Source organism: Helicoverpa zea, chromosome 18, assembly GCF_022581195.2.
Source record: "Helicoverpa zea isolate HzStark_Cry1AcR chromosome 18, ilHelZeax1.1, whole genome shotgun sequence".
Lineage (NCBI taxonomy): Eukaryota > Metazoa > Arthropoda > Insecta > Lepidoptera > Noctuidae > Helicoverpa > Helicoverpa zea.
Genome location: NC_061469.1, coordinates 8,911,675 through 8,921,041, shown reverse-complemented (window position 1 = coordinate 8,921,041; position 9,367 = coordinate 8,911,675). Strand labels below are relative to the sequence as shown.

The following is a 9,367-nucleotide window of genomic DNA, read 5'->3' as shown; positions in this document are numbered from 1 at the left end:
ACAAAGTATTAACTTATCCATGAATTATATTTGACTAAATTTTATTCTTTCTCTAGCTAAATAAATAAATTATTGTCAATTCACAATAAAGAGATTTCATTGTATTCAAATTACAAAATTACTACAACCACAAATATTCCTTTCTTATAAACCCTAACATTAATAGCTCTTAAACATAATAAGAGGTAGATAATATTTATTTGAAAAGTATAGATGCAAGTTACAAGGTCAGAACCAAGATTATTAAATTTTAATGATTAAATCTTTACTTATTCACATTCAGGTTCCATAATTTATGGAGTAGTGCTGCTTTTGTATTCCTTAAAAGAACAATTTAGCATTTGTAAGAAGGCAGTTCATTGTCAGAGAACAATCCATTATACGTGTGACTATGCTGATCTCATGACTCAATACTAAACAACTCACAACAAAGCCATTTACAAGTATGATATGTTTCTTGCATAACAAAGAAATTATAGTAAAAGTATATCTTGGAACTAAGCTCACAACTTCCGGTGAGATTTTAAGGAAAAGTTACATATAAATTATTTGGTCTCTAACTTTACTATTTTCTAACAAAGGCTGGTTTATCAATCTCCAGATAATTTATATCTGTACAATAAATAATTAAGGTGACATTTTCCTTCCAAAATCTTAAACTCGTCAATCATTAAAACTTATGTAATCATTGACAAATAAGCCTTTATTCTGATACATTTCAGACTATAAGGCAGATAAAGGCTTTGATAGCATTCTCCTGTAAGGGGCTGAATCAATCAATCCAGTGTCAACCAACTGAAACTGATTCAAGTTATATCCTATGTAGTAGGTAGTTAATCTGGAGAGCCAATTTCTAGCATATAATATGATAACACATTGAGTTCAAAAAACTCTTTAGTATTTAAATCTAGCTAGCACTTACAATAACACATATTTCAAAGTCATCATCTTGACAAAATTACTCATCATCATGCTGTTGTATTTATAAGAGATTACTATTCACATAAATAAAATGCTTAAATACATAATCATGATTATAAAGACTGGTCAGTTCTACTTTAAAATGTTCATTTCCATTCATTCTAAAATGTTCTGGTCATAAGCTCAAGAGGAAACGTGATATCTCATGATCCTTGTACATTACTTGTTGATTTATATGTATATTTCATCGGAGTAGGAAGGGCAGGCGGTGAGCAAACAAACAAGATATCATGTACAACATGCCAAAATAAAAATTGAGCCTTGCTGTTTGTCTAGGCACATATCTCATTGTCTCAGGGCTTCTAAACCTTCTCTCTATTTCAAAAGCTCTTGGTAATGTCAGCATTGGGATCAAAAACCATAATGAACATCGCACTGATGCAACCACAAACATAATATAAGGAATGAATAGTAGAAATGCATACAACAAATATGATGCAGTTCTCCCAATCAATATTGCTAATGTTACTATTTCTGCTTTGCTATCTGTCTCAAGGTCTCTTGTGTTATTACTGTGTAAAATAGCCTCTGTATTCAATGCAAGTGGTATGGCATAGTATATTATTGGCCAGTCCACTCTTCCAGTCTGTGCTAAAAAGGCAAAAACAACAGATACTGGTCCAAATATTACTAAAACAAGAATATCACCAAGAGCTATATATTTAAGTCCAATACCACCAGTGTATAGAAATGATGAAGATAGTCCACCAAAATATACTAGAGCTAAGTGCTCCATGCGGGCTGGTGATAAAATTACAAGCGGTACAAATGAAGCACATCCAGCTAAATATAGTATAGCACCTAGCGAGACCACCTCATCTATACTCAAAATATGATCCACGAGAGTTCTGTCATCTGACTTTCGGTTATCAATTCCTTTAACAAAATCAAAATATGTATTAACCACATTGCCAGCCCCATGAACTGGAATAATTGTACAAAGAGTCAATAATAAAGTACACCAGCTGAAGCCACTGTCACCGGGCAGTCGGTACGCGAGCGCTGCCCCCAGCAAAGTCGGCAGTAAACTTGCACTGAGAGACCACGGCCGTAACGCAAGCACGTAAGTCCGCACTTTCATTAGCGGGTTCCTAGTTGGTAATGTTTCCTCTTTCGGTTGTTGCAGTAAGTTTCCTTCCACATTTGGAATGTCCATGTCTTCGTTTTTCTTGTTTTTATCCATTATTTACCTCATTCACAGAAACATTAACACTTTTGTATCATTATCATTATTGTTTATATATATGAGTTATTGGTGTTCATTATTTTGTACCTTTTTTTCACTAGTCACAGATTTGAGGAAATTCAGGTTTTTCACTGAGTCTGAGAGTCTGCAAGTTCCGTTATTTTTGTACCGTTGCTGACCGATATTCAAAGAGAAATCACGAAATTCTACAGCATTCGTATAAAATCTGTCAACATGCCTGGAACAGACATTGTCAGTCATATGTCATCTCAGTGTGAAAATGACATATGACAGATGCCACAGACAAACAAAAAAAAAGCATCTTGTGGTAGTGGTGTTCTACAAAGCGTGATATATTATAGCGCTTCAAACACCGGTTTTAAAAAGTAGGTAGGTACATAACTGACGACATGTTCTCTATTTAAGAATAGCAATCAACACAGCATCAGTATCACTAGCGATAGCGCTAATATTACAATCATTTCGTGTGTTTGCCTTGTTTTACTGACTGTGCTACCGATTTTGAATCACAGGTATACCAATGTTTAATATAGTATTTTCTTTTATTATTTCATGTTTTACTTAAGTTCATTACATCAAGATTCATTAAATCTAGGTACTAACTGAATTGCAACGTATCTGTAGTTTATTCATCCCATTCTTTTTTTTATATTTGATTTCTTCTAATTTAAATTTAAATGAATGAACGGAGTAGTCGCCGCATTCACCTCAGACGAGGTCAACAACCTAATAATATTTCACGCATTGTTATGGTACAGTTCAAATAAAACATGTCATTAACAAGGTCGTTTGTAATAAGAGTAGGAAGCTATTAACGTAGTACAATACGATATCTTGTAAAGCGATTAGGATCATTTGTGGTAATACAAAATAAGAAAAGATAACAGCGCCAATTTATGAAATCCTGTCTCCCGACTTTGTAACTTTATGTTCAGTTGTTTTGTTTCAACGTTTTAGGGTAATTACTTACAATTTTCGTGGATTATCCATTTATATTTCAACAAGTCATGAAAAATCGGCATAATTATAGGTATGTATAATAGCGATAATTAGTTTATTTATTTTGACACGATAAAAGCGGTCAAACCTCATGAATGTAGATAAAGATAGGCTCCTGAATACTCTAAGTATCAGCTTTTTTATCGCAGTTATTCAGTTATTAGTTGCTTCAGCTGAGAAACCGCGGGAAACAGCACTTCATAAAACAATTTAAAAGCGCAGTGAGGGGCTCCTTAAGAGGTCGTTTCCTTTAGGTATATAGTGGTGGTTACACTGCGACACATTTAACCGTTTGTGGGTGAATTTGATAAGTGCGAATCATGTCCTCCGCACCACTGCTGCATCATTTGATAGCATTAGAGACGAGAAGGTACAATACCTACACGATTTTTTTTTAAAGGGTCGTTTAACTTCATTGTCATAATGATACTCGAGACTTTCGGCGGTTAACTAATTTTACCTTATATGAGGATTAATATATGAAGATATCTTATAAATCCTAGATGAGCATTTAATGACGCAACATTTGCTGAGATAAATTTTACATAGCGTTGTAGACATAAGACATCGTCGAGATGAACTAGCAATGGGCTGCAAGGTAAATAAGTAATAAAGGTTGAGGCTTTACTACTCACCGAAAGCTCAAAAACTTATTAAAGGATTATTAAATTAAAGGATTATCTTTAAAGGACCCCACTGTCATGCGCTCATCGAGGATTTTTAAGGTTCTGCCGACACGTGGAATTGGAATAATCCTTTAGACAAGTTGATTTGCAAATTTTATAAGTGAGTTAACACTGAGTAATCCCACATGAGTAAAAAAACTCGTGTGATAAGCTTCGGAATTAGCTGCGCGCGCAGGTGCCGCGGTGGCAAATGCGGGATAAAATACGGAAACTACGCCGTTGTGTCAGCAAAATATACATTAAAGTTCTAAAACAAACGGACAATCCACGTCATAAAACAATCAGCGCAATGAAAAGTAGTCAGTATGTGGATATCAATAGCCGCAAATCACCTAATCCTCACGACAAGGCTTAGTGTCTGACGTAGTTTACCCATCGTATAAAGTAATTCACGATGTCAGTAATATTTTACTACCCAATTCAGGAATATTGATAATAAACTGTAACTGACTAACCACGTTCAGAAACATCGCATAAGTTAAGGTCTTCTCGGTCTAGAAATAGATTGTTTCAATGAAAGGCACTTCATTATTTAGGCTTTTTTTTATTTGGATTAAGCTTTTCTTCTAGCAATTTAACCCAGTTTTCGTATTGTTCGTTATCTTCTTCGTTTAATTCATCGCAAAACTTATCAATATCCTCGTCTTTAATATCTTCTTCATTTTCTTGAGAAAATTGCGGTTGATCAGTTTGTTGTTTCTGATTTGTAGTGTTATTAACTTCTACTGGTTCACCATCGTCATCATTGAATATTATCTTTTTATTTTTGTTTGCAGGACCTTGATTTGTCTGTGATAGGTTTTTCTTTTTCCTTTTTTGTTTGACATCAGATGTTGTATGTGTTTCTTCATTTTTAGGCTCACTATCGCTACATTCGAGATTATCGGTATTAGTGTTGACTCGTTTGCTTTTAACTACTAAGCCATCAGTAGCACTGTTGGTAGATTTCTTCCTTTTACCCATACTTCTGAAAAGAAAGAGATGTGATAAGTAAAAGCGGCATAGATAAATTGTTTTATTTAACACCGGCTAAAATATTAGTCAAAAGATAGTTAGTAGCACTGAGAATTTCCTGTTTTACTTTTTGGGAAATATTTGGTTTATCTGATTTCAAGAGTTTCGAGTGCTCGTCTTAATCCTAAACGTATCATACATGACTTGACACACAAGACCTTACGTACGCTATTACTCGCCAAAGTTCGAAGACTGCCAAAGTCTAACGACTACCCATAATACCTAAGTATAATTAATAAATTACATCAACTAAATAATACTTAACCATTGACGTGAATCTAATGTTCGATTCCCAAACAAACTAACATTCGTACATAACATATGTATATGTATAGTATTTTAAAAATCAAGTCTTACTAAATATGTACATACAAAAGTAATAAATAACACACATTATAGTGCAAATGCTTATTCATCGTACTACTATAAAGTCACGCGATGAATTAAATGATTACTATTAAATTATCAGAATTAGGTTACATTCCTTATCATATTTACTGTCTGTATTTCGCCATGTGGCAGTAGCATTCAGGTACACAGTTTAAATGACATTATTTTGAAGTCGTTTATGAAAATCCACAAACTGCAAACTTTTTGATATCAAAAGAAACTGTCAGCCAACCATCGATCGGGCCAAATATCGGCCGACAGTTTAGACTGCAGTATGAGGAGCTCTTACCTAAATTCTAATTACCACTACCGTCTGTTTGTAATCTAACTAAACAACGCGAGCTAGGTAACTACTGTTAAATATACAGAATGAATAAACATTTTGGTGGAATTGGAAAAATAACATACAACTGCGCGCTTGTTTACATTATCAAAAAAACAATTTGCACCTGTTATCGTAGAACTAATATATAACAGAAGTTATTCATTACCACTAAGTCAGTGAATCGCTGAAGTGTTTGATAAACACATCAGCCACTCAATGAGATAAGGAAAATACAAACCTACCTTTTTACGTAATACCTAACACAAGGTCAATGCGGGCGCATTGCCACCAGACACCACCCGCCACCCACCTCTCAATTCTCATGCGGCTGCCGTGATCGAGCAATCGAAACTAATTTCCGCGTGGTTCGTCTAGTCTCTCTGTTCTATCGTGTGTGATATTTTTTACTCGCAATTATTCATTCTATTTTAGTGCAAAATGGCCGAGAAGAGTTATGTGTTGGGCATGGACATTGGAACGACATCAGTGAAATTTTGTGTTTACGATCCAAACACAAAGGAAATTGTTGCTAAGCAGAATAAGGATACGGCGGCAAACATACCAAGTGATCAAGGTATTGAAGGCAACAAACAAGATGTGCCGAAAATAGTATCAGCTGTTCACTATTGCATATCGCGTCTACCAAGAGACGTATTGCGAAATGTTACAAAGATTGGGGTCTGTGGTCAAATGCACGGAGTTCTGCTATGGAAGGATGGGTACGTAAATGTTCATTATTATAAATAAATATTTTAACCTGCATTCGTTTTCACAGAGGATATTTTTTCTTATTTTCTATTACTGTTTTTTTTTTCAGTTTCCTCTATACATATAAATGGCCTGTAATTGTAATTATATATATTTGTTTGATAACAAAAAAACTTGATATTTTAGGGCTTGGGAAAAAGTAGAAAAAGACGGAGTAGTGATGCGATATGAAGCAAAGAGAGAAAATATGTCAGCGTTATATACTTGGCAAGATATAAGGTGCAAACCAGAATTTTTAGATTCACTGCCAAAACCTGATTCACATCTTAATTGTTATTCTGGATACGGATGCGCGACTCTCCTTTGGATGCTAAAGCACAAGCCTGAGAAACTGAAAAACTTCCAATATTCTGGAACCGTCCAAGATTTTGTTGTTGCTATGCTTTGCGATTTAGAGACACCTATAATGTCCGACCAAAATGCTGCAAGTTGGGGCTACTTTAACACTGAAAAGAATGAATGGAATATCGATATTTTACAATCTGTTGATTTTCCAGTCAGGTTATTACCTAAGATTAATAAAAGTGGCGAATTTGCAGGAAATTTAAAAGCCTCTTGGAATGGAATTCCGGAAGGAACGCCTGTGAGTGTTGCAATGGGTGATTTACAATGTTCAATTATTGCTACTCTCGAAAGCAAAGAGGACGCTGTACTAAACATATCAACATCAGCTCAACTTGCATTTGTAGTGAATAACGTGTCAGATTTAGACTGTAAAACAGTCGAACATTTGCCATATTTTGATAACACTTATTTGGTAGTTGCTGCATCTTTAAACGGAGGTAACGTGTTGGCCACATTTGTAAAAATGCTGCAGCAATGGATGCTTGAGTTAGGATTTCCTACCCCACAAGCTAAGGTATGGGAAAAACTTATTAGCTTGGGCTTAGAAGCTCAGACATCGACCATGCAGATAACTCCTCATTTACTAGGCGAAAGACATTCGCCAACTGCTAAGGCTTCAGTAGAAAATATTGATCTCTCTAACATAAACCTGGGAAGTGTATTTAAATCTCTCTGTGACAGCTTAATACAAAACTTACACCACATGATGCCTAAAGAAATTCTGCGGAATGCCAATGTAAAACGAATTGTGGGAAATGGTTCAGGATTGTCTAGAAATGCTGTTTTGCAAAGAGCTGTTGAACATTACTACAGTTTACCCTTAGAATTCACGTCTGGGGGAGACGCAGCGAAAGGCGCTGCTATTGCCATTATATAGTAGACTTGTTAACTAACGCTATTTTTTATTTATTTTATTTAATTGCAATATTGCAAAATTATATAATTTATCTTGTATTTGTACAGTAAAAGAGAGTACATTGAGTATTTTATATGGACTCGGTAAAAGTTGCCTTTTCCGAGTTCTATATTTCTTGTTATATGCCGCTCATCTTGCAATTAATTATTTTAGAGTCTATCGTTTGTCGCTGTATGGTTTGTTTATTTTAAGCATATGTATTTTGCGGGATTGTGCTAATTTCTCTCCCATTCAAGTCACGATTTGTGAAATATCAAGCAATAAAGTGTTAATTACCATCAAAAATTGCACGTCGTCACCCGAAGCTTGTTAAATTATCCTTAATTGTATAAGGATTTTTTAAAGAATATAACAATAGCAGAAAAGTTCAGCAGTTCTAAGTGGCCTAATTTTTTACTTCCTGTAAGTTTTCGGATTTTGAAAACAGTGCATCTAACAGCATTATAAGATTTAAGTGACTTCAAACTTGTTTATGTGTAGTTTATATAGCTTCTTGGCCTACTGCAGTAACACCAGTTTTAATGTAGAAACAAAGCTGCACTCAGCTACAATAAAACTTTCCTTGAAGTACAAACTTTACCTCCTTATAATCTTAGAGTAGACACAATTTAGTACACTATAGTGTTATGTAAACAACCCGTTTTTTATATCATTGATCTTTGTTCATGCAAGGACATAAATTAAATTATGTTTAATTTTATTACGACAGCTGTTGTATGGTTATATTTATAGTTATGTGTACTTGTATTTTAAGTATGTTAATTTGTTATTACCCCTCTCGTTTTTATTATGAGTTTAGACAATGTTTCATTTGGCATTTCCTATTTGTATTAATTAATTATTATTACAGTGAACCATTTCATTGAATTCTATTACATGACAAATCATTCCACTTCGTAATTTGTTTGTAGGTAAATTGTTTTTACATGCAAAATCATTATGTATTATTATTAAAAATATATAAAATAATTATGTACCTAAGTATTTTAGTTAACTTTTTATGAAAAGAAACTACCTAACGGCGTCTACGAACGTGGTTATTCATCAATCGTGTCACCCTATTTCTCACATTTATTTTTAGATTGCTACTACTTGGTAGTCTATCGAGCTTCTTGGTAATTGTCGTAGTTTGCCAGATGGCAATAAGTATAATTTTATTATTATAGGTACGCAAAATTGTAATGGCCTGATTTTGTAATAAAAAATGTTGAAAATACTTTTGGTTATTTGTGAGTTTTATCAGAACCTAAGTACGACAGAATTTATAATTATTCATGGCCGTTTTGAAATTTGGCGGGTTTCAACTGCCTTATAGGTAGCAAAGAATTATTTTTATTTACCAGAATACAAATAGTCTGATGTCAGTTTAAAATATTTTAGTTATTTATAATAACATTTTACGCAACTTTATAGAAGTTATATAGTCTTTATTATGGTACTTCAAGAAATATTTATTACCTGATAAACAAATTGTTTTCTTGGTGTAAGCGTATCTGGTGATCAGGAATCTAGTCAATATCACTGGTTAAAAAACTGTTCTGCAGCTGTTTTTTTCTACAAAACTGCTGATAAATCGTTTAACAATTGGTTAAAACTTGAACTTATAACCTCAAATCTATAAAAAGCACTTGCAGAATGTAAACACATTTCCAGCAGTTAGTGATGTACTCAACCTTTTTTTACAAGAACCGTAAATATAAAAACAGCTGCCTTGTGGAAATATGGCATTATTTTTC

At 33.9% G+C, this 9,367-nt stretch overlaps 3 protein-coding genes across 8 annotated transcripts; 1 reads left to right on the top strand and 2 right to left on the bottom strand.

Moving 5' to 3' along the window:
- Nucleotides 1-8: 8 nt before the first annotated feature.
- Nucleotides 9-2,433, bottom strand: LOC124638701 (ubiA prenyltransferase domain-containing protein 1 homolog). The gene has a single exon (XM_047175727.1). It carries the CDS (start codon nt 2,162-2,164, stop codon nt 1,166-1,168), a length of 999 nt encoding a protein of 332 aa, XP_047031683.1. The 5' UTR covers nt 2,165-2,433; the 3' UTR covers nt 9-1,165.
- Nucleotides 2,434-2,562: 129 nt separating this feature from the next.
- Nucleotides 2,563-8,847, top strand: LOC124638698 (sedoheptulokinase-like). Of its 2 annotated transcripts, none has more exons than XM_047175724.1 (3): nt 2,563-2,700; nt 6,035-6,321; nt 6,497-8,847. In XM_047175724.1, the coding sequence occupies exons 2-3, from the start codon at nt 6,041-6,043 to the stop codon at nt 7,590-7,592; spliced, it is 1,377 nt and encodes a 458-aa protein (XP_047031680.1). In that variant the 5' UTR covers nt 2,563-2,700; nt 6,035-6,040; the 3' UTR covers nt 7,593-8,847. The 2 variants fall into 2 exon arrangements, with proteins under 2 accessions (XP_047031680.1, XP_047031681.1); XM_047175725.1 differs by lacking the exon at nt 2,563-2,700 and adding an exon at nt 2,926-3,218.
- Nucleotides 4,401-9,328, bottom strand: LOC124638703. 5 transcript variants are annotated; one of them, XR_006985393.1, is made up of 2 exons: nt 9,090-9,328; nt 4,401-4,840 (listed from the first exon to the last, which is right to left on the bottom strand). XR_006985393.1 is itself a non-coding variant. In XM_047175729.1 (2 exons), exon 2 carries the CDS (start codon nt 4,834-4,836, stop codon nt 4,402-4,404), a length of 435 nt encoding a protein of 144 aa, XP_047031685.1. In that variant the 5' UTR covers nt 4,837; nt 9,090-9,294; the 3' UTR covers nt 4,401. The 5 variants fall into 5 exon arrangements, 4 of the variants coding, with proteins under 4 accessions (XP_047031685.1, XP_047031686.1, XP_047031688.1 ...); XM_047175729.1 differs by having other exon boundaries at nt 4,401-4,837; nt 9,090-9,294; XM_047175730.1 differs by lacking the exon at nt 9,090-9,328 and adding an exon at nt 5,845-5,995.
- Between the last annotated feature and the right edge of the window lie 39 nt (nt 9,329-9,367).